Raw genomic sequence first — 27,994 nt, 5'->3', positions numbered from 1 at the left:
TTTTCAACGTCTTTAAAAGCGCGGCCGAGAGTGTCGCGATTAAGTTTACAGCTGGAACCTGCGGAATTCTTACGATCCACCATTTCGCAAGCACGCGACTCAGTTTTTCGGCTGTGTTTGGGAAAAACGCGATTGGGTGCACGATAAGTTTGTTAATTTGGGAACAACGGTACGTTAATCAATAAATACGCACTCGTCCAGTATTACCGGTAAAGACTTGATTTTTCAACGCTTCAATTTGTATTAGCATCTTCATTTTTAATATTGTGAATGCGTCTTATTATTCCCGGATAGCACAGGAATATTCGATAAATGTTCTATGAATATTCGTTACGAATTTTTGCATAGAATAGGCTGAAAATGTTATATATTCATAGTATGTTCTTAATATATTCAAATAACATCATTATAAATGCATTTATGTGCATGGAATATTTTATCAAATGTTGCAAACAAGTGTGTGCATGTGTGAAAAGGCATATAAAAGCTCATGCGTGCATACAAATCTCATTTTCCAATTAAGTCATAGTGTGTGTATTCATATCACAAGATTGTCTACTTTTTTTTTTTAGTTAGATCAAAGTATGGCACATGCACGGTAAATAAACTTTACGAACGTTCTAATAATAAATATTCTTTTTTATTCTTTTTTATTTGAATATCTATATAAATCACTGCGTTACAATATTCTATCAAATATTTAGAGAATATCCGATTGGAATATTTGAGAATTTATAAAAATTGTAGATCGTATTTCATAAGAATATTCTCGCGATAACACTGCGTGCGATTTTTGCGCAAAATAAATTTCTATTCAATTTAAGTGATCGTATTTAAAAATACGAGGACTGGATATGATAAGTAACAAGTCATTCCGAACATGATGAAATATTGAAAGTTTCGAATAAGTGAATATGTTATCGTTGAACGAGTATGTAAAATGGCAAGTAACGGACATTCGTCATAGGGATCACATTGATGAATAAGTGAAAACGTTAGCGTGATAAATTACACTATTGTAGCATCATAATGGGATATTTTCGATTTTTTTTCTTTTTCGTAGCACACGATGCACATCGAATTAAGATCTCTATTTCAAAAGCAATTGTCCCGTTGGAATTGATATCGGTGCGTGCGCAGCTCTATCGCATTCGTAATATTCCAAGCATTAGCAAAATAAAGAATTTATTTACCGAAGTATTCTCTTTCGATAATCGCGCAGAACGAGAGACGTTTATTTCTGCCGAGATTGTGCGTCGGTATAGAGCGCGCGATATGCCGTTCTAACGCTGCAACGCACGTTGTCGTCGAGAGCACGTGGACGACAGAGCGCGTTCGAATTTCGCGGCGGTTACGAAGGGGTGGGTCACGTGAGGGACCGAGCCGGCCGAGGGCGCGAGTAGTCGAGCCGAGGTTAAATAGCGGGTAGCAGCGCGCGGGGAACCTCTTTCACTCGCAACAACGCGCCGCGTTGCGTCGCGCTCGCTCCGCCTCGATCATTACACGGTGTGCGTGTAGGAATCTCCGTTCGCGTCTTTTCCTCCCTTTCGGTCCGTCTCTCCCCGTTGTCGTCCCGTCGAATCCCTCGCACGCCAACGAGAATATTGTTTGCACAGCGATATACACGAAAGAGCGCGCGTAAACGCGGTGACGAGACATTCCTTTGGAAGGAGGCACGTGTGAGAGAGAGAGAGAGAGAGAACGATCGGCCAGGCAGCAGCGAGTGGACGCGCGAACAAGCTTCGAGAAGTATTACGGCAAGCACGACAACGGCGGCGACGAGCCCGAAACGCAGGAAAATGCCGGAGACCGCGCACCACATGAACGGCTACGCGAATGGTCACACGCCGCCCGAGCTGCAACAGGGCACCACTTTTCTCTTCACCTCGGAGTCGGTCGGCGAGGGACATCCAGGTGAGCTCTTTTCAATTTTAACTCGTTACCCTACGTTGTTACATCGGTCGCTCTTTTCCTAAACTTCCCTTTAACGTCTCTCTCCCCGCCCATCTCTCTCTCGGAGCTAGCGCTGTGCGTTGCGTGCGCCGCCATGGATGACAAAGGGATCATCTTCGTGGTAGCTACCGAACACGATCTACGTTTTCCGCTTTTCCATCCTTCCTGCCGACAAACAACAATCATGCGATCGAGGTTATGTTCCAGAAAGCGAGGACGGTTCGATCGCGAGCTGACTCATCTCTTCGTTAAGATTCAGCCACCTCGTGCGCTCGATTCTTACTAGAGATGATCGAGGGACACATTGTTGGCCACGAAACTGCCATGTGCTCGCGATCGGCGTCGAAGACGATAAGAAACCATGTCGGTTAAAGAATTCCGGTTATAACGCTTTAGAGAGGGGGAGAAAGAGCGGATCCACCGATGATACTTTGGAGCTTTTTCGGCGCGAACGTGTCTAGGTATTCGTGCGTCGTGACCGTTAATTGAACAAATCCTTTGCTAGTTATCACGTGCTTGTCCATCTTGTTATTACCGACTTGGCAATAAATACCGATATCACGACAGCACGACTGATTACAACGTCGGGCATTGTTAAATTATGCTGTAAATTATGTGCAGACACCTACTATTCGAATGTTACTAAGCGGTCTCAGGCTCCCGTGTAAATGCAGTCAATCTTCTAATCCGTAAAATACGTGATACCTCAGACTTTTGATTTCCATATCCAGTGCATGAGCGAATCTTTTCGAATTAAAATAAGACTTCCCACTGGTCGATGGCGGTTCTAACAAAACATTTAAAAAATTTAATAGGCATTTTTAATTATATCTATGTCAGCCATCTTGGAGTAATACGTAGAAGGAAGGAAATTTCTATGAGCCTTTCTTACAAACGACCAATCGACCGCTGTGTCCGGCGAAGAAAGTAGCTCTGTAATTATTATTTGTGATTGAAATGTTCTTTTAGATCTTTGATAAATTCAGGAGAATATACCAATTAGGAGCAATAATCACTAAGCTACTTTCTCTGCAGGTAGTGAAATCATTTCGATTCGAGTAAGTGGATAACGCGGCAGGATAATGTCGCAAAATGAAATATAAATTGGAAACAATACGTTACATGCTGGAAGCAATTTCCCTCACTTCTGACATCATCATTCAAGATGGCTGATCCTTTGTATTACCGATATTCTAGAAAAATCTTAAACTCGAATCGCATGAGAAGTCAATACCGTTATGTTCTGAATTGATTTATCTCATTAAACAATCTCAACACCTTAATTTATTTTTATATCACACATGCTGATGCTCTTGACGGTCTCTCCTCCCTTTTCTATCTCGCTAGATCACGGCTCTAATTATACCAAAGATAAAGAAAGAAGCTTTCGTCTTGCCGGCAATTTAGGTTAACTATGATCAGGATTAACTGTTCCTTCTAGATATTTTTTTCTATTTATGATGTAGAAATAAAAAAAGATTGAAGTGACTGTGCTTCTTGAAAATTAGTAATATCTTTTGAAGTCATATCAAATATAATTCTTAGACCATAGGCTATTATATAACACTGCCGCATACATATTTTACATGTGAAACAATTAGGAAAATATTAGGTCTTAAAGATATGCTTAAAGATAAGGATCATGCAACATTTTTTTATGTATAAGTTTCGCAGAAGACAATTAGATTTTAAGGCTATATTTTAAAGATATGTAGTAAAGATGTACATAACAATTCAATTTTCTACTAACTAATATTTTAATATGCTTTTTATGTTGCGTTTTAGACAAAATGTGCGATCAAATAAGTGATGCTATCCTGGATGCACATTTGAAACAAGATCCTGATGCTAAAGTAGCATGTGGTAAGTTTCACCAAGTTATTGTTCATTTCTTTGAATGCTTGGACCTATGTATCTGGGTGTGTATGTGTGTTATATAGCATCTATTTATAAATTGGTTTGTTCGGCCCTGAACTAGTTTGAAACTAGAATATTCAACTTCTGTACATATGTGTTGCTCTGTACCTATAGGTAAATAGTTCCTGAAAATGCTTTAAAGATAAGAAACAATTTTCATATCTATATTATTAAAAATAAGTCGTTCCTTAAAATTTTAAAGACAAGAAACAATTTTTTTTTAATATAAATACTATTAGTTATATAACATTGATTTTATAACATTCTTTAAAAAAGAGCGCACATTAAAAATATAATATGTATTGTGTGTGCGCATACGTGACGTATATATTAGATATTTTTTTATAAGAATGTAATTTTGTTTTATATCATATAGACGCATTATATATGCGTGTATTACAAAAGTATTTTTTACTTGTACAGAAACCGTCACAAAAACTGGAATGATACTATTATGCGGGGAAATTACGTCCAAGGCTGTGGTGGACTACCAGAAAATTGTTCGAGATACGGTGAATCACATCGGCTATGATGACTCTTCAAAAGGTACTGCAATTGCTATTGTGACACTTTAGCGATGTAATTTTACATCTATCACTTCCAATTATTACCTTGTTAGATGTTAATTGTATGTTCGCGAGAGAAATTAAAGCTCCTACACTCCTTATTGGAGAGATCCGCAACCATTGACCGCCCTGTGGCTGACTACGATCTTTCGTTTTCGTAAAAATACACTTCACATGATTTCCCTTTGCGCGTCGTAAAGACACGATCACATGGCACGAAAGATTCAAGAGCCAAACATCGTAGTCGAGCATATTTTCTACCAAGTAGCAACACGCGCGCGCGTGTATTTGCACACAATATATACCGAGGATAAAAGATCGTCCTAATTCCACATACGCACGCATTGAGAGAATTCTATGCCTCGATCGTTCGAATAATCAGTACGCTGCTCATTACCTTTCCGGGAAAGATCACGCAGAAAAAGAAAACCAAAAAATCGAAGAAGATTGTATAACGTAAGCATATGATGGTCGTGGCAGGATTCGATTGGCGTACGTTGAACCTTTTGGTGGCGATCGAACAACAATCCCCAAATATCGCTGATGGTGTTCATACGGACAGGGAAGAGATGGACGTGGGTGCAGGTGATCAGGTACATAACCCATTCTCAGCCCGTGCCGCAGAGCAGCCAAAAATAATTCGACAATTTTTCCTATTTTTGCTTCGTGAATCTTCCCATTCCTCTCCTTTAAAAGAAAAGATGTTTTCAGCCTGTTCCGCCATTGCGTGCGTGTATGTACGTACGTGAAATGGCGAATAAATGAAACCTGCTAAAATTGGGGAAAAAAGGAAAGAAAAAATCGAAACATTGAGGAAAATGTCAAGAGCGTGTTGAAAGTTAGAACATTAGATTTTATATCCAGCAAAGTGCCGCTGTTACTGCGTTTAGGAATATCTCCGAACTTGCTTCTGTCGATGAAAGTCCCTCTAAAAGTGGCGTAGAAACCATCTGATTGGCCACGTTTAAGGCATTTTTATCGATAAAAATGAGCTTAGAATATGAACCATAAAACTGCATATATTATGTTCCGAGATATGTGTAAAATTGATTCTTCGTTATGTCACCCAACCGTAAAAGATTGTCTGTAAAATTCACGCAAAAGTCCGGTGCGTGAAGCAAAAGGATATCTTCTCCCGCGAACTCGTACATGCAACAGATAGTATTAATCAAGGTAGGAGCATTAACTCGACTCTGACCGATGTATTGGAAGGACGAAATGTCAGCTGGCGAAAAGGGCGCACAAACAACGGTGGACACCTTTGTCTGATCACACTGATGATTTCTGCAGGTTTTGACTACAAGCTGTGCAATGTTCTGCTGGCGCTCGATGCTCAGTCACCAAATATCGCGGCAGGCGTTCACGAAAATCGTAGTGACGAAGAAGTGGGAGCAGGAGATCAGGTTAATTAGCATTGCCATCGTTGAATTTTCTCTTCTTCTATTCTGTTTCTTTTTTTCTTTCTTCGTCGTTCTCTCTCCACCCGTTATTTAATAGTATCTCTTCGGTAGCTTTACGAATAACACACTTTTCTTTTGTGTTGCTAGTAACACATTAGCCTGTTTATTTTTCGCTTAGGACCGTCGGTCCTTCCTAAGGTAGTGGTATTCCTCGTTTTATTCACTGTTTTATTTTGCGTTTTAATGTTTAGAAATCAATGCCCACAGATATGTGCGTGCCTGTATAATCTTTAGCTAGAATATCAAGTAGATAGTGTGGAAAAAATGTATGAAGGAATGAATGAATATTCAGAGATTTATTATACTATAGTTGATGAGAGAAGCTTGATGCGAATGATGGAAGTACGTTAATATGATGTAGCGGTTATGGTATATATAGACATTAACATTTTTCCAGTGGAATAATCATGACTTCTTAGCATAATTAACTCGATATCAATATTGCTGAATATTACGAGAATTATACGTTCAAACAAAAAGTTCGACCGAAGTTCTGATACAATTTAGTACAATTGATAGTTGCTTGTGTAATTGAAATTGATCGTGATGTGACCAGTACTGCTTGCTAACGTTGAATCTTTTCTACAGTTGTCTTGTCACTATCGTCGCCCCCTATTTAATGATTATCCCTACTGTCGTATTCACATTACTCTTTTGCTCTGTGTGGCACCTTTTATTGCATGTTAGGTTTATCGCTTTTTGTTTTCTTCACAACTGTATGTAATATTACATGGAGTGTCCCAAAATAAACTGCATGCGGAGTGCATCGGGGAACTTTTGGTATCGGACGAAGCAACTGTTTGTTTACTAAAGATCCGTTCGAGTGATAGTTTTTCAGTGAGAGCTATTTCGAGTTAGTGTACTAGAGCGGAAGTATAAATCATGTAGGCAATTTTCTGCTGCTTCATTAAACATTTTACTGTGCAACAATGTACCTGAATTTACATAATATCGGAATTATCGCGTTATTTCGAATACAACTTATTTGATATGAAAGAATGACGCAAGAAATAACATAATATGCTTGAACGGTAATAACATAAACAATTTTTTTATGCGAAATGTCATTTTAACGTCTGAAAGATATACTTGAGATATTATTATGACTTTCAGATATTATGAACAGTTACATAATGAAATGTTTAGTGATGAAATGGAAGAAAAATATCTACGTAATTGATGTGGCATTTCGTGATTCAGCTCCTGATTCATGCGCAACGTAGCACACTAATTCAACAACATTAAATAGCTCTCATTTAAAAACCCAAACTGGATTTTGATAAAGAAGAGATAAGTTGCACTTCGTGTTTGGTAAGAAAGAATTCCCGATGCACTTCGCATGCGGTTATTCTGAGATAGTCCATATTTGCAATAATTTGCGAGATCCTTCCAATCTCAAGCTAAAAAGAAAAACTTTCTTTTAATAAAGAAATGAATAAATTTTAGCTGGAATAACTCGAATTCTTCCATCAGGGTTTAATGTTTGGCTATGCCACCGATGAAACCGACGAATGTATGCCATTGACGGTTGTACTTGCACACAAATTGAATCAAAAAATCGCTGAACTAAGACGAAGCGGAGAACTATGGTGGGCTCGTCCGGATTCCAAGACACAGGTTTGAAATTATCATTTTACTTGAATTTTGGAAAGAAAACGTTGGACTAGGTTATACAATGATGTTAATTATGTATTTGCTACTCTTGATGGCCATGATGTAAATACCCTGACTGAGTATAATTTCCTAAATATCATACGTTTCCAACGTTTCTTTATGCTCGAGAAATAATGTATAATTGTGTACACATGCGACTATGTTCACAATAGTTAACTTGCGAATATATCATGGACCATGGAGCTTGCGTGCCCATAAGAGTTCACACTGTGGTGGTGTCGCTACAACACAGCGAAAAGATCGGTTTGGACGAGCTACGTAAGGCGGTCATGGAGAAGGTTATCAAAGAAGTTATACCAGCGAGATACTTGGACGACAGAACGATCTTTCATGTGAATCCTTGCGGACTTTTTATTATTGGTGGACCACAGGTATAACTAAAGTACCGCGTAACCGTATCGACAGACTTGAAACTTCATATAAAATGATTATGCGTTTCACTTGAGGCATTCCAAATAGTAAAAAAAAAAACAATTGCAGAGCGACGCTGGTCTCACCGGACGAAAGATCATCGTAGATACGTATGGTGGTTGGGGTGCACACGGTGGTGGCGCATTCTCCGGTAAAGATTTTACAAAGGTAGACAGATCAGCCGCATACGCCGCAAGATGGGTTGCCAAGTCTTTGGTGAAAGCCGACCTGTGCAGGCGCTGTCTTGTACAGGTAATCTTTATCATGGATATCATTCTTTTATCTTAAGAAATATAATTTATGGGAAATTTATGAAATGCAATGCAAAATTCTGATCACACCATTATCGTACGGTTAATACGTGTTGCGTATATCAAAAGTTGATTTGGGTTTATTAGGTTTCCTATGCTATTGGAGTGGCGGAACCCTTGTCAATCACAGTCTTTGATTATGGTACATCCACGCGCTCTCAGAATGAGCTCTTAGATATAGTGAACAAAAATTTTGATCTGCGACCCGGAAAGATCGTCAAGTACGTATATGTCTCTTACCATGCATTTTATTTATTCACGATTATTATATGTATTGTCGTTGCGCACACATGCAAAACACGTGTTTTGCACATACTGTTATCGCGAATCTTTTACAATGTCATCTCTCGAGAGATAATATATATTGCGATAATTCAATGATGAATTTGACGTATTGAAACATCTTGTGATGATAAGCTGGATGTAAACAAGCTATATTCTTCTTCTCAGGGAGCTGAATCTCCGCAATCCCATTTATCAACAAACCAGTACATATGGTCATTTTGGACGAGATGGGTTCACATGGGAACAACCAAAGAAGCTGATCCTCGATTGATGAGAGAGCGAGTTTTAAGTTGGTCTCGACGTTTCGCGGCTTTCAAACGTCCGACAAAAAATGTCTCTCTTTTTCTCACAGTAAACGTGTTATCTCGTGAAATATTATTCGACATTCTTCGATCTCCGTAATGCCGCATCCACCGAGTCCATCAGTTCCTTATGCCAATTTTAGCAGTAGCAAAGAAGGAGAGCGGATGCCCCATATTTCTCGGAATATTGCACGCGACGACAGGCATAGTACAAATCTCGTTCATAATCCGCGGATATGGACAGTCATTTCTTCCTTCACTCTGTTCTCGATTCTTCGAGCGGCGACGCGGTTCTCCGGTGAATACTTATAACGCAAGGGAAGAGTAAATCGAGCCTATATTGCAGAAAGTCATTGTGAGTGAGCCGACTCGCGCGTCCCGAGAAGCTTCTTGAACATTTCGTTTGAGTCATTTACAACTCTCTGACAACGGCGAATCGACTACGGCCTTGTCGCGGATCCATAATGAAAGAAAAAGGGGGGGGGGGGATTAACTGTTGTAGCGAATCTAACAATAACTTTACGTTCGAGGAAAGTGTATAAAAAAACGGACGCTATCGATGATGCAAGTTTCCGGGGTTAAACTCCGAGATGAAACTCGGCAGTCTCGTAGATTTTTAGCGGTATTAGTAGCCTCTCACGTACATGAAAGTTCGACGCTCCGATTTAATCTAATTTAGACTAACTTGCGCACTTCTTTTGAACCGGAGTGCAATACAGGATTCGAAGGTCCCGCGCTCTACTACCATTGTTCTCCGTTGATCGATCGATCTTTCGTGTACGTGTATCTTTATTAGAGTTATTAATCGCTCGAGAGTGTGCGAGGGTTATGTGAATTGGCGGCGTAGCAAAGCAGGAAATGACGTTTTGTGAGTTGCGTTCACAAGTTTTACACGATTTACGTCGTAATACCGGATTGATCGGTGAAAGTAACCGTTGTTAAACATTTTAGAATATTTAAAAATTGTCAGAATAGCAGTAGCTTCGATCTAAGGCTTAGGTTTCATCGGTTTATAGCTTACGTGAATAACACGATCGAATATCTGCGAACGTACCAGGCTCGCTCGATTAAGTACATAGTCGTTTCCCCCTTTGCTATACAATTTTATTCAAGTAGAATAATCGCAACATCAAGAAAAAAAGGAATCCATCAATCTAATCTTGTAGAGGTCCAGCACAGATCGTATGACGGAGCTCGAAAATTGAGACAATTTTCATTGTTTGGTATACGTGTTTCGACATATCCTTATTTGGATTTTAACGGAAAATTCCACAGAAAAACTGTTGTAAAAAGATTTAGTAATTTTCTGTCAAAGAATTGATGTATATGCGATTTGTGACGCAACAATATCGGCAATATGTAACAGTGCACAAGATCTTCAAGAAAGAAAGACACAATAAAACGGATTTTTTAATAAAAATATTTGCCTGTCGTTCATTTCGCACCATTGTCTAAACGAGAAGCGTATTTAATCCTTGATCTTCCCAGCGTTCCGACATAATTTACAATTCGGAGGATTAACTTTATATTTTTGTCAATGTTTTCCCGGTAAAATTATTGAGCTCTGTCGCACCAGACACTGTGACTGGCTCGCTCAAATGGCGAGAAATTTTTTATATGCATTTGCACGATCATATGTCACTTTCCACTGTTTAATCATGTAATGAGATGTGTATAAACACGATTGCGTAATGTGTAGAATAATCTCCGCAACGATGTATTTGTCATGCATTTTGTTACATTATATTGATACTTTTACAATGTATCTCTTTCACAGATGCATGTTATTTAACATAAAGGTATAAATATAGGGTAATTATACGTAATTACAGGGATGACAGTTGTCTGCGGCATGACATTTACCTGCACACGACATATATAACTCTGCGTCGATTCTTTATGTTTAAAACTATATATACACCAATTATATATATGAATAGTTGTATAAACGTATATATTGCAAAGAATACATGAGATTTATAATCTTATGTTATCTTTTATATATAAATTTTATATATAAAACTTTTATATATAAACTTTTATATATAAAAGTTGTGTCGCGTAATGACTGGTGAAATAGAAGAATATAATTGGTATGCCTATACATTAGTGTTACTGTTTAAGGAGCTGAATAGAGCAATAATAAATCATGCACTGCGAGTCAGACATAACAAATAACTCGCCATGTTATTTTCCAACTTGTATATATTTCATTATCATATCTTTTATGATTTGAAAAGTAACATATAATCGAGCTTTATAAAAACAAGCCTGGTCAATTATTCGAGATATAAAATGTACATCAGTTTCGTTTCGACCATCCTTATCATTTATTATACGAAATCATACTCGATATACGTATGTGTGCATCTTTTCTCTTTTTTGATCATGTGTAATATTTGGACAAATAATGCATGTACTCATACAAGAATCAGCGAAATAAATGATATTCTTTAATGTTAAACGTATGACTTGCATGTAAAAATTATGCGGAAAATATTGCAACGACATAAACTATTCATAAAGAATACTTAATCTAAAGATTTGTTTCGCTAATGTCATACCATCCGCGTATTTCGAACTTGAAACTGATGGTCGCATTGTTAGATTCATAAAGAGACATTTCCATTTACGAAGTACGCAAAGAGAGAGTTTAATTTGACATAAGTTTTTTCGGCGCGTGGATGCGACTGTGCCTCAGCAGTGAACTCTTGTCGGTAAAGGATTTCTCGCATTCCACGCATTTGTACGTTCTGCCGGTATGAGTGACCAGGTGCCTGCTGAGGCCTGACGCATGGCAGAATGCTTTTGGACAGAGCTGACAATGATGCAGTTGGATATCGTTCGGATTCAGCTTCTGATGCCTGCGCATGTGCACCTTCAGTGCTTCCCGTTGCGTGAAACTTTTATCGCAGTGTTGACATTGGAACGGTTTCTGGCCGGAATGGGTCATCAGGTGACGGAACAAGATCTCTTTTTGCGCAAAGGCACGATGGCAGATGTTGCAACCGAACGGTTTCTCGCCTGCAGATAAGTTTTGAGAGACACTTTTAAAAGTTAAGAATCAATTCTAAATCTTGATGATGAAACATTTCGAGGTATTACTAACCAGTGTGTGTACGTTCGTGTCTGACTAGCGCTGATCTAGTCGGGAACCACTTCTCACATGCCTGACATGTGAATCCCCGTTGCGTAGAATGCACAGATTGATGACTTTTCAACATTATTCTGCGAGTGAACGCTTTAGGACATTTGTCGCATTTGAACACTTTCAGTTCCGGATTCGCATCAACTGTAACATGTTCGTCGTTTGTAACGTTGATTGTATTTTATTCAACATTACAATATTTCTTACCCATAGTATCCGTTATAGGTTGCAGCTTTAACGATTCTCCTTGAACGGAACTGTTGCTGGTCAGTTCCATCATATAAACATTCTTGTGTTCCGTACCAACAATCGATCTTTGTACATCTTCCGTTTCATCGTCAGATTCCTGCTCCTGCTTGATGCGCGTTGCTCTTATTGTGCATCTTGCCTTCGCCGTCCGTTCCTCGGCAGGTATCAACGTGATGTTCTCGGGATCCTCTGAGACATTTTCTTCCATCTCTGGATTTTCCGAATTCATACCTGCACATTGAATAACGACGATATTATACAAATCCTTAAGTATATATCAATTCAAAGAATAGAACACATACCCAGAATATAACCTCCGACGAGTTCTTCTTCCGTTACCTCAATAGGATTTCCATCCACTTGACTGCTGTTACCTTTGATCGCAACCAGATCAGCCAACAACTGTTTAACTTGCTTAGATTTGCCAGTAGCGGAAGATTCCTTCCTGCTGCTATCTTGGTTTTCGTCATCCTGACTTTCACCCTCCTCGTCCTGTCCAGTCAGCTGCTGTATCAGTTTCATATGCTTCCTCAATTTGACATCGGCAGCCTGGCATTTTTTTCTAAATTGATATGACTTTTCCAACTGATACTTGCATGGATGACATATCATGTTGGGCAGACCATCTTGCTCGTAAACCTGAAACATCAACGAGTGTGTGGTGAAGAGTGTCTCGAAAAATCGATCATAAAATAGGTTGAAAGCAATTTCTTATTCTTTGACGTTTCTCTATATAATAGAAATGAAAAATGTCGATTCGCGCGACGTTCGGCATGCCAGCACGGCGAGGAGAGGCCGCGAAAAGAAAAGAAAAAAAAAAAGGACGCGCGCCGTCCGTCCGAGAAGCTAATGCGCCGTTATGTCCGACGCAATAATATTACAGATTTCTATAAATCCGTAAGGTAAAACGCGGGGCCTCCGCGCAGAGTCTAGGTCCCTGTAATGAGGCAGGCGGCGGCGGCACACAGCTCGAGTCGATAACTCGGTAAGGCCGGTAGTTGCAGCGGCATGCACGCACACAGAGCCGGTCGAGCGCGTCGGTGTTTTGTGCATCGAAGGCCACGTCGCGCGCGCGGTGGGATGGGGAACGGAGGGAAGGACAGGGGAGGCAAACGACGCCGTGCGCAGAGATAAACTAGATTCCTATTTTTCGTCTCGGCTGATTATCACCCGCCGCGATAATCGTGCGATCGGGGAAAAACCCACCTCGATGTTGACGCAGGCGAGTATTCGCAGCGGCAACGGCACTGTCTCGTCGTCGTAGAGCGGTACCATCTCCTCCTCCTTGGCCAGACACAGTCGGCACAGCTCGTTCACATGGATGATCACGTTGCTCGGGCTGTCGCCCTTTTTCCTACTGTACGTTTTCATCGTCGACGCAACGTCGCTTTCCGAGAATCTCTCTCTCTCCTTTTCGAATTCGCGGCGAGCGCACGACGGAGCGTAACGTCGAAATGTGACGGAGTTTTCTGTCGCGAGACTCGGTCACTCACAACGGAATCTATAATGGCGGTCGACCACCAATGACGGAAGCGTAGAGCGGCGCTGTCAGCACTGCGCTCTCTCTCACGGTGGTAGGAGACGAGAAAGATGCGCGCTACCGGAACGGAGAACACGGGAGGAAACGAGAGAACCGCGAGGGCGTGCTCGTCGTTGCAAATGGCGTCGTTGCCACAAGAGTCGGTAAGGGCGAGATTGCGATTATTGATTTTCCATTCTTCCCAACGGCGGGAAAAGCGTCCCTCTCTCTTCCTGCCGGCGGGTCCTTTTCTGCCGTGTAAGCAGCATCCTCTCCCCGTGTCGCCGAAATGACAAGCGCGAAGGTAATACGCGCGATTGAAAACGCTTACAGGCGTAATACGTATCGACCCCCCGCCGTTCTCTGATATTTCCTGACCGACCCCTTCGTTATCAAGCAGACCGAACTTAACCTCTGTCGATTTCCGTCTCTCGTTTCTACGACTCATTATTCATATATAATTATCCTTTTCTTACAGATTATCGCCAACAATGATATCGCACGGTTATTGGACACGCATCTCCGCTGTTTGGCCATTTGTACGAACGCTGATGAACATTAACGCATTTTGTCTTTGAAACGACACGCTACATCACGAGTACGTAGGAGTATACATGGGATGAGGCGGCAGACGTACATCGTCCCAAGCATGATTGGCTACCTGTCTGCAGGGGCGGTCGATTCCTCTCGAGATGGTAATGCAGAGATTCGCGAAACGTTTCAATTTCGGAAATTTCATTGTCCAAATGTACCATTTTAAGAGCACGGCCTACTTGGCCGAAGGTGTCTTCGAAAATATCTCTCGTTAAATTCACCGTTTGAGACGTTTTTAGGCAATTAGGCTTTGTTGACGCGCTGGTGAAAGAGAGTCGCCTGAACGATACCCTTTTGTTCATCAAATAGCCGTGATATTACAAATATGGATTATCTACTGATAACACATGACGGTGTTTCTTACCGTTGTGGATTTTTGGGTCGGAATATTGATTGTTAAACGCCGGACCAATAACTCGCTCGCTCGCAACAATTCGAGCCTGTGGAAACACCACTTTGGCCTGATTTATTTTTGTATGCGTCAGTGAGATACTTACACAAAATATACGATTTACCGTCTGCGAGTGCTGGCGCGTCTTCAATTCCATGGCGCAGAATTGTCGTCCAAGTTTCTCTGGATATTCGACGGGGTTATCGAATGAGGATAGGCGATCGATTTTTTTTTTTTTCACCACACAGGATAAGAGACGCTACGATTATCGGATAACTATCGGACAGAGAGAGCTTCTTTTTCGCATGGCAACCATTTCGTGCAATTCGGGTCTGTTTACGGAATATGTCCAAACTTTTAACTGCGAAGGAATTATGCGCGTTTTGGTTGCTTGCGAAAATTTGCGGGATGATTCGATTTTTTTCTGCCAAAGTGTCGCCCCTAAAAGCGACGTAATGTAACACAAGGGAAAGAATATCGATTGTGAAAGAGATATACTTCAAAAAGTTTCTACGACGGGTCGTGCCGATAAAAGAGAAACAGCTCAAAGTCGAATTTGAGTCGTCGACTAGACTTTTCGCAGATATCACGATTGCGTTGCGCAATTTATGTGTCATTTTGATGAGCGTTTTGCGGGAAAAATAAAGGAAGCGTTTCGCGCGCGGTTTACACCCTCGCTAAAAATAAACGTCTCGAGTGCCGAGCGCAATCGGCCGGTCTTTTCGCGCGACTTTCGGAAACGGTGTGGGAAAACGCTTTCCCGCGATCGCCAGGAAATCCGCCAAATGCCGCGGCTATCAAAGAGAGAGAGAGAGAGAGAGAGAGAGAGAGCGGGAGAAAGATAGAAAGAGAGCATCTCGAGGATCGAAAATAACCACGACATAGGAAGAAGATGCGAAGGGGCAGAACCGTTTTCGGCGGTTCCGGGTGAGAGAGGGGGCCGACGCTTGTCTTCTGCCGCTCTCCGGTGCTTTCGCTTTCCCGAGTCCAGTGTGTTTCGCCACCCGAGGAACCCGTGTGCTCCACTACGTATATCATCGCGAAGGTAGGTGCGCCGCGTTGTCGTCGTCGTTGAGTAGCGCGCAAGGCTGGAAAATTCGACGAGAGGATAAGAAAAAAGAGCGGAGCTCTTGAAAGAGGGAGAACGCGAGGTCAAGAGCGAGCGAAAGAGGGTCGAGCTTGCGGAAAATCGAGGAGGGTGATCGAGAGTGTGGGAGAAGCGAAAGGAATCGATCGTAGCGACGAGATCCAACTATATTTCATTTGTTACGTTATTTCTAAATATTCAGAGGCGGTATTGTTTCACGACATTACGTACATCTCTCGTAAATGTACTTCATATGGGGCTCTACTAAAACGGCATAAGCCGTTCGAGCGATAATTATCGTTAGATAAACACACATTTTTCGCCAATGTCGATCGAGCTTTAATGTAATTCAATACGACCCAAAGGAGAGAAAGAGAGCGCGCGTGCTCCAAAGACCAGCTGGGAGAAGGAGGGAGAAGTAGAGATTTTGCGGACGATGTAGATATATTCGGAGGAATTTCTAAGCAAAAATAACCGGCGGTAGGCCACCGGTGACTACCCAGCAAAGACGCGAGAATCCCAAGTTTTCGAGAGTTAGACACATTTCCTCTGGAAATTGGCGAAGTAAAAACGCGATCGGTAAATGCGAGGAAGAGCGCGTACGTTGGAGTCCTCTGCAGCCAATTAAAATTAGATAGCGTTTTTCGAGCAGACATTTCATCGATTGGGGGCGATCTTCACTCGCCGATTTCTCTTCGGCCATAAGAATGACGGATGGATCGATTGTTTAGTTTGATTTTTCCAGACATCTCGCTCGACGAATCATAACGATCGGCAAATCTTTCTCCGCTTCATCAACGCTTGGGTCGGATTTCTTGGCACGAATCTATAGGAATAATACTCCGCTGGTGGTAGAAATCGCGGCGCGATCGAATAATCAAACAATCTCGAACGATGATAACTCGTGACCCACTTCCCGAAATTGCTCGACCCTGCCTGATTTGGAATGCGTGAGAGCGTAAGAGCGAGAAAATGTCACGCGAGTTCTCACGGCTGTCACGTCGATCAATAGTCTCCACGGCGATTAATGAAACAATTTTAATTGCGTAATTTTAGCGAAACGCGCGCGAAAACGTGCCAACGTAGACGGACGTCACTTTGGCCGCGCATGAAGAAAACATCGCAGCTGGCAGTAGCTCAATGTGAAACGAGAGAAAAATTACGCTCGCTATTTATTACCGTGCTCGATTTGCAGGTGGTCATTAGTCGAAAGACGAGGGTATTTGTGCCGTGCGGTTTCTATAGAATCTTGGCAGCACGCGAATAACGCGCGTGCCTTAAAAAGGTAAACAGAACGTTTCTTCTTCCTCTTTGCAGTAATTCTCGAGATGAGCACCGAAAGGACGAAGCTTGTGAACAAGCAGTTCAATTCTCCCATCAATTTGTACTCGCCGCAAGCGATACAGGAGACCCTGGACAGGCAGACTCAGGTTTTGGCGAACGGTGCAGTCGGGTGAGTCGACGTGTCCGCGTGAGCGAGGCGTCGCCGAACTACTGACCACCTTGCGTCAATCATCGAGCGTGGCGAAGCGCGATCAATGTCGGACGCATGAATCAGTTGATTTCGTTCGCGACGTCACTCACCGACGGTTATTTTCAGAGAGTCGAATCACCGCCGGCCGGTTAGAAATAAACAGCGGGGCCTCCTCGCCCGCACCGTCTTCGTACTTGACTTAGTTTCGCGTTTGACGGTCCGCGCGCGTCCACTCCGCTGAGATTCCAACGCGATGATCGCCACCAAGAGAAGGTGGTGTCGCGTTATCCATTGCGAAATAATAGCGCATAATGAATAACTCTTGTATTTCTTTCAGAATCGACTTCAACCAGTTAGCCAAGCCAGCGAATCTACAGAACAGCGCGGTCCTACGCATGCTCGAGGAGGAAGAAGCGAGGCAGCGCGGTGGTCAACCCGGTAAGCGAAGATCTTTATATCGCTTGCGTCAATTTTCCGACCGACGATGAAAGAACGTCCCGTTCTTCGGAACAATAGGGAAAATTCTCCTCCGGAAAAATTCGGGGAGCTTGCCCCTCCCGGGCGCAAACCCCACTCCTTGGCCGACCACCAGGAAGGCTCTATAATCGGTAGCTAGCTCGTTTCCGCAATAACGAAAGGTACAGGTGACCCCGCGCCATAGCGTTAGTAGTTGGCGGGTGTCCGTTTTGGCGCGTTCCTCTCCGTGAAAAAGTGGCAAAAACTCGGTACGTTTATCATTTGGCCGAAAATTCGTCGAAATGATGGATTTTCATCCTTACGAATCGCTATTATTGTCGTTCTCCAGATCTCAAGCGAAGAGTAGCTTGGCCACCGCCTCCAGAGGATCAAGACTTCGATTTCGTGGAGCAAGGTCCCGTCCAAGCGAAGGTAAAGCGATGATCTTTCGTTTCGTCCGAAGGCGCTGTCCTCTTATCGAAAAGGATGAATATCGTATAATTAACGGATAAACGCCAATGGGACAGTGTTGAATGTTGTATGCATTTTCTTACCAATTAGTGCGAGATGGTCTTGCTGCATCATGCGTGTGTAATGTGTGCAACGATGTTTCCCGATCTCTGTGAAAAAACTTTTTCTCTTTCCTCAATTATCAAATTGGTCGTCGACAAAATTAGAATCGCTTTCAAAACGCACCACTGCGGACGTCGAGGCGGGTCCACCCGATAAATTATTCAAGACCAAAATATAATCCGGACAATTTCTGGCTCGAGCGAAAAAACCAAGTTACGCAATAATAGTACCGTTCTTCTCTCGGACGACATAAGCCTTTGCTCGAGCCTACAAAATTATTTCTTTTCCTTCGAAAAGACCCGTGGAATCGGCTCGTACCAGAGCAGTCCCTCGTCAGGTCCGTCACCCCAACCACCCTCGACGGTCGCACGGTCGTCGACTCAGAGCGCCGTCCCGTCGTCCCCGTCGCCGATCAGTCCTGGCACCCTGCGGCAGCCCTCGTATTTCCAACAGCAAACGGTCGCTAACAAGAGTTGGGCGCCGGTGACCTCGCCGCAGCAACATCCGCCGAGCCAGCAGCAGCAGGTAAGTGACGCGTCGCCGACTCCGCTGATTGTTGGAAGAGCACTTTGTGGACGGAACGTGTTGTACATAATCGTTATTACGACGACGTTTGCAGGTTTGGTATGATTGCACGACTGTGATTAGAGACTTATCGATACTTTGATTTTGATTTCAGCAACAGGATCCCTACGACCGAGCGCCGCAACCCGCCTATCATTCGTCAACTCTCGCGGCGTTCGAGGCACCACCATCCACTATCGTCCTCCGTCCTGAGCCGCCCATCTCGCAGGTAAGCCTTCGAATCTATTATACTTGCGAGAGCTGTCCATTGAATCGCGCTAAAGATAGAAACGGTAATATTATACGCGCGGTGTTGTGCTGATGAAGAAATATAATTTTACGGAAGTATTCTTTGGCAACCGTTAAATATATACAACATCGATTGTCCGTGTTGGTTGGCACGATCGATAGATACCGGCGCCGGTGTACCAGGCTCAACCTGCAGCGACCAAGGCCCCGGTGAGCGGCAACATGCGAGGAGACCTCAAATGGCCGCCAGCGTCCGTGAAGGCCCAAGTGGAAGCGGAGAACCAGGCCAGGATGGAGCTCGCCAGGGGTCCCGCTGTCAGGCCCCGTCGAGTGCACAAGGACTATACCGGCTTCTTCGCGCAGCACGCCCTGACCAACACGTATCCGGGCTACCGGGCTCCGCCGGGCACTCAGTACTTCACTCCGGCTTACCAACACTAGCGAATACACGTGCGCCCTGAGCCTCAAATCGATCGTCCGCGGGAATCCGCTCAGGACGCTGTATTCGTGGATCTTCCGAGATTCGCGAAGAACCCGAGAAGCGTATGGAAAGCCGATTTTCTTCCTTCTGTTGTGCATCGCGGGATTCCGCAATATCTCCCTTTTCATGCGCTTCTCCGCTCTTCAAACAGACTTACGATCCGGAATCTCGAGGGTCTAATAAACCTGTCTATGTAACGGAGACTGAACGGTTGCCTCTCATTTTTGCTCGTCAATTCATCATTTCCGATTGCTACGGAAATTTCCTTTTCTGGCATTCGTCTTGTCGTCCGTTTCATTCGAACCGCGGTAAATTCGATGTTATCCAATTAACCTTGCGAACGATACAGGTTTACAAAACTAACGCTTTGCCATACAAGAGTGGCGGATCATAAGCAACTGCTTGAGAGATTTCGAGTGATAGTGGCAGATTATTGTAACATTGTGAAAACAATGACGACACTGTGAGCGTATATAACGAGTAATAAAACTCCACAAGTTCCACACGATCGAATGAAGCAAACGTACGATCTTGTGTATCGACGTATCTTACTACGTCACGATTTGACAACGGTCTGCCCGTCAACTAACCGTCGAATAATTTTTAATAATGTAATATAATCGAGAGAGAGAAAGATGTGAATATACATATATATATATGTATAAAAATAAATATCTTTATCAATTTGTGTACAAGTGTCATTAATTGTAATGCGACGTAAATATAGCGCCACGCTCTGTCTGTTGCACAGAGATCAAATCTTGTAAAATTTAATGAATTTTTCGCAACAGTAGGTACATATAATGATAACCTTTATTTTTATTTACTTTATATATAAGCGATACAAGATGCATCCAAGTGTGTTAACAATTTACAAAATATTCTTTTACCAAATTTCAACATCATAACAGGACGACATAGCGTGTGTTCCTAAAGCGCGGCCATTGAAAAATGCATCGATTTGCACACTCCAAGTATCTTGTCGTTACAAATGTTTGTCTCTCAGCAGTGCGTATATTTACCCGCGAGTGTCTCTGAGCTGTGTGTGTGCTAGAGGGTTTTGATTGATATTTACTGAGGATCTCAACCAATTTTAATGCTCGATTTGTCCACACTGTGTCGCGTTGAAAAAGTACTCTCATTAAGCTATTAAACTTTCCCTGAGTGAACAGTATTCCCTCTTAAGTCGAACACATTCAAGCGCGTTACAAGCTGATACACGTTTCTTTCAATGATCAATCGATGGCGCGTGTAATATATTAAAATTTCCTCGCCAGCAGATACGGATGAATCGAAAATTCTCATTGGTCACAAACGTAACTTACGTTAATTACAAATAATTAGTCGGCCTATGAAATTCCCGCATAGTCTCTATCGAGTTTACTATCAACTATTAACAATGGTTTGCTTCATTAAGACAAAAAAAAAATGACACGAGTGATTCAAGTCGATTTCAACGAGTTAGATTTTTGCTTTTCGTAAACTACTTGACGATAGAGATTAGTCTCCCATGAATCGGTGATTCGTCCACTCATCACTTCTGAGTTATTCCATCACAATAGAAAGATGTTGTACAGATGTCGATATTTTCTATATTTCATCGATTTCTTTGTATGCTGGTACATCACATTATTCGATCACTGACCAGAGAGAGAGAGAGAGTGACTTAGGCATGCGTGTCTGTATCAGGTAACGGAATTGTCATTTTGCAAATATTACTTTTTCCTCTATATAATTCACTTGGAAAGATGAGTTCATTCATGCGGACATATTGATAACAGTCAGACGATCGCGAATTACGAGAAAAGTGTTATGCCTGAAATTAAACTTTCACACGAGCGAAAATCCTTGAGTCTGTTGGATAGCTTGTAGTAATTTGTATTTCAATCTCTCGCGCGTTTGATAACGCGGTAGATCAAGCAAGTTGAAGCACGTATGCGCAACAGGAAGGAAGCGTTCGTCGCTCATTGGCTGTATCGTTATCTGCAACACGTCGAACGACAGATTAGAACTAGTTGGTTCACGAGAACCGAACGTCTCATCACGGAATCGAACGGAATTTCTGAGCGAGAGGACGGGCAAATCCATTCGATTTGCTAAAACATTTCACAACAAAAGCAAGCGGAAAATAACTTGCGACTTTAGCTAAGGAATTGTTTCCTCTTTTCAACGAACACGATCGTTCTTACCCTGATAGCCTTCATGCCCTGTATAGGTATTCGGTCACTGCCCGTTAAGAAGAGCAAGAACCTTTTCTTCTCTTCCAACGTCAATTCGTGAAAGACCCGCCAGAAGAGCACGATAGTGGGATCGTTTTCGGAATAGCCCTCCTTGTAAGTCGCATTTTTCTGCAGCTGCTCCCAGTCGTAATTCTCATTACCGACTACCACTGACATCAATTCGTGACTGTGGAAGAGCTCCAACACTCTGCCGCCGCACACTCTATGGAAACCTTCATGAAACGCTTTGAAATGCGACTCGACCGATTTGTTGAGTATATAGTCGACATAAAGATCGACGAATTGCTTCCTGCGAACGAGGACGTTTCCTTTTATTATTGCCATTATCAGAGTGCCGACCCAGCGACATGCTTACGTACTTGTTCTTTAACGTTACAGGAACTTTGCTACCGCCGGGTATCAATTCGAAGGTTTTCTGTTCGCCGAATGCTTCTCGATTTACATCGAAATTCAAACTGAACACTTCTTCGAAATCTGGCTCGTTGTAGTCGAGAATACTCTGCATGCTTCTGTGATTATAAACTCTTCAATAAATTGGCGACAGATGAAACGGGATGAAAGATGGTAAAGAACATACTTGGCGATTACCGGCGACAAATCCTTGATGTCGTTCAATCCAACCGATTCTCGCAGCAACTTTTTGTACAAGGCCAACGGGAACGGTAAATTGATAATGATGAAATTATAGATAGCCAAGCCACAGAGAAGGCCAATTAGGAAATACATGACTTCATCCTCAAACGAATCCTCGATAAACCACATTGTTCTCGTTTCCTCGTATTGTTTGAACATACCATATTTGGGATCGAGAATCTCTCGCAACAGGAGCATGAAGAATTCTTTCTTAACTCCGCCCGCGTCTTCGGCCTCCTCATCGTGAAATTTCACCTAAAGAGTCGAAACACACTTTTTCTACCGGTTCCTTTTAATCTTCGAGATTCACGTGTGTTCCGACATACGTGCGCCCTATATACTCACTCTAAGCGGTTTCTTCAGATCGTGAGGATCGTATTGTGACAGTTGCGTCAGGGTATCCGTGACTATGTTTTCCCGTGATACGTTCAAAGTCACAAATTGATTATGATGCCGGGCGTCTATACTATCCGTGTTCATATGAAACAATATGTGCCTGATAGCTCTTGACGCCGCTTCATTCATGGCGGATTGCATCTAACGCAGCATAATATATATATAAAATATCAATTGGATCGATTGAAAATATTTCCAAATGTCTTATCTTACATATACCTGTATAGCTTGATCCGTTTCGAGCAGTACGGTTTTCGCCTCGGCGTCGAGAAGGAAGGGGTAATTACAAAAGTATACTTTATGATACTGAAAAATGGCAAGAAATATAGAATTATTTACACGCATATAGTTTGCAATGCAGACTTTTCTTTCTCGGGGTAATCTCCGTATTTCAAATTCGTGATCATCTGTAACCGATCTTTTCGTAAAAAAACAAAACCTCGACGCAAGCGAAGGAGTTGCTATCACCTACACTAGCTGAAGGATCTTCCGTTAGCCATTTAAGGTAATCAGCTCTGACGTCTATAAAGTGCATCAGGTTCGGCAAGTGAAAGGTCTCGTAGGATACTCGCATACCCTCGTCTGTGAAATTGAGTTTATACAATAACCGTAACAGATCTAGAGCATACTGCAGGGTTACATTCCACGTGACACTCTGCAAGACATGATATTTTTTTAAAAAAGTGATCATCACACATCTCCCTACGATGAATCGCGCGCCATTACCTTGTCCGCCGTCGGTTGCTTCACAAAATGTAAAACGACGGATTTGTAAAGCCTCACTAGTCTTTCGAAGTAATGCGCCGGTGCTTTACTCCACCACATGCTCACGACTCGGCGAGCCTCCGGCTTTAGATTCAACACAGCCCTGGAGAACGGTTTGTGCAGACTATTGTGGTTCAACGGATCCACGAAGCCGTGATAGAGCGGCAACGTTAAGTACACTCTCAGGGACTCGACGTCGGGCGGAGACAATGTAAACGACGGTAATAGACTATCGGTTATGCATGTACAAATCTGAAACATCATTGCACAGGGTAGTTCTCCGGGTAGAATCACTCCGTATATACACGAACAATGTCATATCTACCAATTCTTGAATCGTACTGTTCTCCAGTTTAGAAATAATCTCGAATAATTTAATCGCGCGATCGATGTCTACGCCGTGATGTTTACTTGAACATCCGTAATGCGCGTCATTAGCGCGTAAAAAAGATCCATTTATGCACGCTTGACTTCTGAACACAGTCTCTAGATACCTGGCAAAATATGAAAGCAACGACCGTAGTCTGCGGTAAATCGCGCAATTCGCATTCTTCACTCACGTGATTAATTCATGATCAACCGACGATCCCGGTGGAACTCTGTGACAGGCAGCTAGCTGTTCCTCCGTCACTGCAAGAATTTGGGAGGTTGACCCTAATATTCTACAGTCATCTGGTTCTATATTATCCTGTAGATGTTTAAATAGAAATAATTTTTCGTTCAGGTTTAAGGGAAATACGAGCGAGATTCGTTCCTTTTGGGACTTGGCAACGCGCTAATCTAAAGAGTAAAGAGAATGCACACACTTTTCTCAGGGTAACCGTAGCAAAACAGTGATCACCACCGCTAAAAATATGTTTAACAACGCAGTCAGCCGTGTAAAGACTGTACTGCAAGTCGACATTAATCATCGAAGATCCGCTCGGTGAGACCCATGGTCCAAGCACGACCTGTGGTGTTGTTGAGTTTTGAGCGATACGGTTACCCAATTGTCCGGCACCGCCTAGACCCCACGCGTAAACTCGGCCTCTAGACGGCACTAAGGCCAACGTGTGCCTTCTTCCGCAGGATATCTGTGAAACGTGCGCATTAAGTACCGGCGACATGTCGTCGTTCGAGTGAGCCTTACTTGGGTCACCGTGCTACCCATCAGTTCCATTATTTGTCGCGGCAAAATTTCATTCGTCTTGGTCCCGTGACCCAATTGGCCATACATTCCGGCACCGCAAGTGAATACTCCACCGTCCTGGAACAAAGATCTTTTTCGTCGGAATCCCTCGATCTTCCGCGGTGAAATTTACCATTGTCAAGAATACGGAGAATTCTTCACCGCACGTCGCATAGCACACCCTTGAATTTCTCAATGTACGCAATTGGCATGGCACATTTCTATTCTGCGCATCGCTCAATCCCAATTGTCCGAAAGTATTACGGCCCCATGCGAATACGGCTCCTGTTTCATTCAGAGAAATCAATTCATCGCTTTGTTCCAGACTATGTTGATAAGTAAGTTTACCTGATTTCGATATGACTATAGTGTGGTATCCGCCGCATGCGACGAATGCGATCGGTACAGCAGCTAAACTGTGAACTAGCTTGGGTTTTATCTCCATCTTTGTGTCAGCTCCTAGCCCTAACTGACCATCGCTGTTACTGCCCCATGCGTACAGCTCTCCGTCATTGGTAAGGGCGATCGAGTGTTTCAAGCCACACGCGATCTGTACTATCACCATTGTACCCAATGTCTTTACCATACGTGGCACACGTTCCGTTGCATCGGTGCTATTTAAGCCTGTAACAAGTGTGATTGTGCTTACAATTCACTGAAAATAGTGTATTATTTCGGTAAGTAGTAAGTTCTTTATTACCCAGTTGGCCTTCCAAGTTACAACCCCAGCTGAAAAGTTGTCCCCATTCGTTTATAACCAACGTATGACTAGCCCCACATGCTGCTTTTCTAAATGCAAGTAGATCTATACCACTTATCGGCTCTGTATACAGAGTCAGTATATTTTAGTAGAAGTTAATTCTGCAAACTATACGTTTACAACTGTGCACACTACACCATGAATTTTCGGTATACTCACGTAATCTTTTCCTTCCTTTTTCTTGCCCGAGTTGTCCATAATCGTTGTTACCGCAGGAATATACTTGTCCTCCTTTAGTAACGGCTATAGTATAATTATCTCCGCAAGCAACTAAAAGCATGTCTCTCATGTATTCAGAATTCTCATTGACTATGAAGAAATTTACTACAACTACTTCCCTTACTCTGCTCAATTTCACTGGCTTTCTCAAAATTTACTTCACGAGGAGTGAATATGTTTTCATCCTCGATACCACCCAGCCCTAATTCTCCATGAATAGTACTTCCCCAACAAAACATCTTCTTGATTTCAAGCTTTGGATATTTTATCACTGGATTGATCTTCTCTGCGAAACGACGTTTACCCGACCGGTTTTCCTACATCCATAGATGCGTGATTAGATATGTATAATCATCACACCTGTATTGCGGGACAGCTTTCTAACCGTTTAGCTCAGCATTTATCACAAATAATGACTAAAAACAATACTACATTATTAAACCAAATATTCTTTGTTTTAATAAAAAAAAAAAAAAAAAAAATGATACACAATGAGAATAATGACAAAATATGAGTGAAACGACACTAATAACGTGACGTTTTCAAGAGCAATAAAACAGTCGTTCGATAGAAATGAAATCTCAGAGAGGATATCTTGTGGCACGCATTCCGATGTTAAGAAGAAAGATGTTAGTATTACGCCGAGGCTAAGGATTGTGACTAACCATATTTTTCTGTATCTCATAGTACAAGCGTCAGGCTTGCGGGCGGGACATGTTATTTACGAGAAACGCGTGGTACGCCCTAAAAATAACGCTTCTTTGTAGAGTAGTACTTCTGGTGGATGACGGTGGCCCCGACGTAGCATACAGTCACGCGTGAATCGGCCTGAATAATAATCAAACGGCGTTCCACGAGGAACGGCGACGTTTATCGCTCTCTATATATTGCCTCGCGAACTTCGTAGCACGACTAATCCCTTTTCCGGCGAATCCAAAATTTTGATGGATCATGCGAAAGAAGCAGTTTCTCTTTTAAGGACGTGTCGCCTTACGCGGTCGAGAGGTTAAACTCGTGTATCTTCCTAACGTATATATTTACGACACAGTTATTGTTACGCTATCAAATAGGACGATGGTTTTTGATTTGAGATATATTCTTTAGAAGCATGATGTAAATGCAAAAAAAGACGACGTCATGATGATTTCGTGTAAACTCGATTGTTCGCGATCATTCGAGACGATTGATTCGAGAACGCGCGATGACATTGCGCAAATGCTGAACGGTACGGTTCTTTTATAGACGAAAAATATTCTTTCGCGGCAACATTGTCTTCAACGAGAGAAGTTCAATCAATGTGATATTACAGAACAGGACGAATTGACCGCTCCGTCGGTTGCTCGTGTGCAAAAGTAAACGAAAGAAATTTTCATTCGCAAGAGACACCGGCCCTAAAGTTTCGGTTATTCCGACGCACAATACGGTGGTTTTGAGCGAGAAGAAGCGCAATGTCATAAAGGACGACGAAAATCCTATAATATAAATTGATTCGCTCGTCACTCGTTAGTGACGGACGCGCGTCTACTTGACTTACATTTTCACTCGTTTCGTCAGATCGAGGCGACAATCATCGTGATTGACAGATGTGACTTTTTAGCAAGTATGCATCAAGCGTATGTAATATAATCCGAGAACAGAAAATCTGATTGTTTGCGTACAGTCTTTCGCACAGTTGTGGCTCGTGCGATCGACGGTTGCGAGAGTCACGTATAGCGTAGACTAGGGAGATGCATGTAGAAATCTTGCACAACGGCGCAATAGCCTTAAACATTTACTAGGCCATTACAATTTCTCGATCATTCTTTCCACATATTCGCGCATCATGATTGTTCGAGGAAAACACGACAAAATGTTACAGGCAGGTGACATTGATGAAACCACATATGTGTTCATAAGATATTACCTGTGCGATTGATAAGTACCGATGATCCTCGGCTTGGTAAATTCGATTGGTCAGTTGGGGGAACTCTTCCATTGGATAAGCGAATGTGTTCCGAAATTTGATGGAAAATTATCGGACAACTTTCTACGTCCGTGACTATATTAATGTGCTGACAATGAGAGACAAGATTTTCGATTGATGCATCTAGGAGCTCACTGAGCTCTGATTGGAAGATGTTTTAAGATCTGAAGGAATATGCCAATCAGA

General features: G+C 42.5%; 4 protein-coding genes across 10 annotated transcripts; 2 read left to right on the top strand and 2 right to left on the bottom strand.

Annotated features, from left to right (window-relative positions):
- The first annotated feature begins 2 nt into the window (after positions 1 to 2).
- Positions 3 to 8,952, top strand: LOC106750214 (S-adenosylmethionine synthase). 3 transcript variants are annotated; one of them, XM_014630387.1, is made up of 10 exons: positions 3 to 169; positions 1,617 to 1,914; positions 3,739 to 3,816; positions 4,294 to 4,416; positions 5,727 to 5,839; positions 7,370 to 7,513; positions 7,723 to 7,941; positions 8,051 to 8,233; positions 8,380 to 8,513; positions 8,743 to 8,952. In XM_014630387.1, the coding sequence occupies exons 2-10, from the start codon at positions 1,800 to 1,802 to the stop codon at positions 8,846 to 8,848; spliced, it is 1,215 nt and encodes a 404-aa protein (XP_014485873.1). In that variant the 5' UTR covers positions 3 to 169; positions 1,617 to 1,799; the 3' UTR covers positions 8,849 to 8,952. The 3 variants fall into 3 exon arrangements, with proteins under 3 accessions (XP_014485873.1, XP_014485874.1, XP_014485872.1); XM_014630388.1 differs by lacking the exons at positions 3 to 169; positions 5,727 to 5,839 and adding an exon at positions 4,917 to 5,029 and having other exon boundaries at positions 931 to 1,914; XM_014630386.1 differs by lacking the exon at positions 3 to 169 and having other exon boundaries at positions 1,376 to 1,914.
- A 277-nt stretch (positions 8,953 to 9,229) lies between these two features.
- On the bottom strand, positions 9,230 to 13,647 carry LOC106750213 (zinc finger and SCAN domain-containing protein 12). The gene is made up of 5 exons (XM_014630385.1): positions 13,483 to 13,647; positions 12,579 to 12,915; positions 12,235 to 12,507; positions 11,989 to 12,171; positions 9,230 to 11,903 (listed from the first exon to the last, which is right to left on the bottom strand). Exons 1-5 carry the CDS (start codon positions 13,645 to 13,647, stop codon positions 11,533 to 11,535), a joined length of 1,329 nt encoding a protein of 442 aa, XP_014485871.1. The 3' UTR covers positions 9,230 to 11,532.
- Positions 13,648 to 13,885: 238 nt separating this feature from the next.
- Positions 13,886 to 20,141, top strand: LOC106750215 (vegetative cell wall protein gp1-like). 5 transcript variants are annotated; one of them, XM_014630392.1, is made up of 8 exons: positions 13,886 to 13,959; positions 14,274 to 14,490; positions 17,185 to 17,320; positions 17,679 to 17,779; positions 18,147 to 18,229; positions 18,668 to 18,895; positions 19,050 to 19,163; positions 19,346 to 20,141. In XM_014630392.1, the coding sequence occupies exons 2-8, from the start codon at positions 14,415 to 14,417 to the stop codon at positions 19,622 to 19,624; spliced, it is 1,017 nt and encodes a 338-aa protein (XP_014485878.1). In that variant the 5' UTR covers positions 13,886 to 13,959; positions 14,274 to 14,414; the 3' UTR covers positions 19,625 to 20,141. The 5 variants fall into 5 exon arrangements, with proteins under 5 accessions (XP_014485878.1, XP_014485875.1, XP_014485881.1 ...); XM_014630389.1 differs by lacking the exon at positions 13,886 to 13,959 and adding an exon at positions 14,010 to 14,099; XM_014630395.1 differs by lacking the exons at positions 13,886 to 13,959; positions 18,668 to 18,895 and adding an exon at positions 14,010 to 14,099.
- A 318-nt stretch (positions 20,142 to 20,459) lies between these two features.
- Positions 20,460 to 27,859, bottom strand: LOC106750212 (probable E3 ubiquitin-protein ligase HERC4). Its single transcript, XM_014630384.1, has 18 exons — positions 27,749 to 27,859; positions 25,970 to 26,162; positions 25,786 to 25,896; positions 25,567 to 25,689; positions 25,215 to 25,490; positions 25,000 to 25,151; positions 24,828 to 24,944; positions 24,505 to 24,771; positions 24,259 to 24,386; positions 24,024 to 24,192; positions 23,660 to 23,950; positions 23,406 to 23,588; positions 23,153 to 23,239; positions 22,883 to 23,074; positions 22,482 to 22,792; positions 22,264 to 22,413; positions 21,854 to 22,193; positions 20,460 to 21,647 (listed from the first exon to the last, which is right to left on the bottom strand). The coding sequence occupies exons 1-18, from the start codon at positions 27,818 to 27,820 to the stop codon at positions 21,495 to 21,497; spliced, it is 3,315 nt and encodes a 1,104-aa protein (XP_014485870.1). The 5' UTR covers positions 27,821 to 27,859; the 3' UTR covers positions 20,460 to 21,494.
- Between the last annotated feature and the right edge of the window lie 135 nt (positions 27,860 to 27,994).

The sequence above is a fragment of the Dinoponera quadriceps genome, unplaced genomic scaffold (genome assembly GCF_001313825.1).
Source record: "Dinoponera quadriceps isolate SergipeBrazil2010 unplaced genomic scaffold, ASM131382v1 scaffold5229, whole genome shotgun sequence".
Taxonomy (NCBI): domain Eukaryota; kingdom Metazoa; phylum Arthropoda; class Insecta; order Hymenoptera; family Formicidae; genus Dinoponera; species Dinoponera quadriceps.
Note: the sequence above shows the minus strand (reverse complement) of the source record. Positions and strands in the feature narration are given on the sequence as shown.

Excerpts from the sequence above, each read along its gene's own strand:
- LOC106750214 (XM_014630387.1), top strand. The coding sequence starts at position 1,800 with ATGCCGGAGACCGCGCACCACATGAACGGCTACGCGAATGGTCACACG. Across the intron at positions 5,840-7,369 it reads AAGTGGGAGCAGGAGATCAG|GGTTTAATGTTTGGCTATGC; the intron begins GTTAATTAGCAT and ends TTCTTCCATCAG. Across the intron at positions 8,234-8,379 it reads GCAGGCGCTGTCTTGTACAG|GTTTCCTATGCTATTGGAGT; the intron begins GTAATCTTTATC and ends TGGGTTTATTAG.
- LOC106750213 (XM_014630385.1), bottom strand. The coding sequence starts at position 13,647 with ATGAAAACGTACAGTAGGAAAAAGGGCGACAGCCCGAGCAACGTGATC. Across the intron at positions 12,508-12,578 it reads CGTCGGAGGTTATATTCTGG|GTATGAATTCGGAAAATCCA; the intron begins GTATGTGTTCTA and ends TTCAATGTGCAG. Across the intron at positions 11,904-11,988 it reads ACACGAACGTACACACACTG|GCGAGAAACCGTTCGGTTGC; the intron begins GTTAGTAATACC and ends ACTTATCTGCAG.
- LOC106750215 (XM_014630392.1), top strand. The coding sequence starts at position 14,415 with ATGAGGCGGCAGACGTACATCGTCCCAAGCATGATTGGCTACCTGTCT. Across the intron at positions 14,491-17,184 it reads GGTCGATTCCTCTCGAGATG|TAATTCTCGAGATGAGCACC; the intron begins GTAATGCAGAGA and ends TCCTCTTTGCAG. Across the intron at positions 17,780-18,146 it reads GCAGCGCGGTGGTCAACCCG|ATCTCAAGCGAAGAGTAGCT; the intron begins GTAAGCGAAGAT and ends GTCGTTCTCCAG.
- LOC106750212 (XM_014630384.1), bottom strand. The coding sequence starts at position 27,820 with ATGGAAGAGTTCCCCCAACTGACCAATCGAATTTACCAAGCCGAGGAT. Across the intron at positions 26,163-27,748 it reads GGTACTTATCAATCGCACAG|GAAAACCGGTCGGGTAAACG; the intron begins GTAATATCTTAT and ends CTATGGATGTAG. Across the intron at positions 25,152-25,214 it reads TATAGTCATATCGAAATCAG|GAGCCGTATTCGCATGGGGC; the intron begins GTAAACTTACTT and ends TGAATGAAACAG.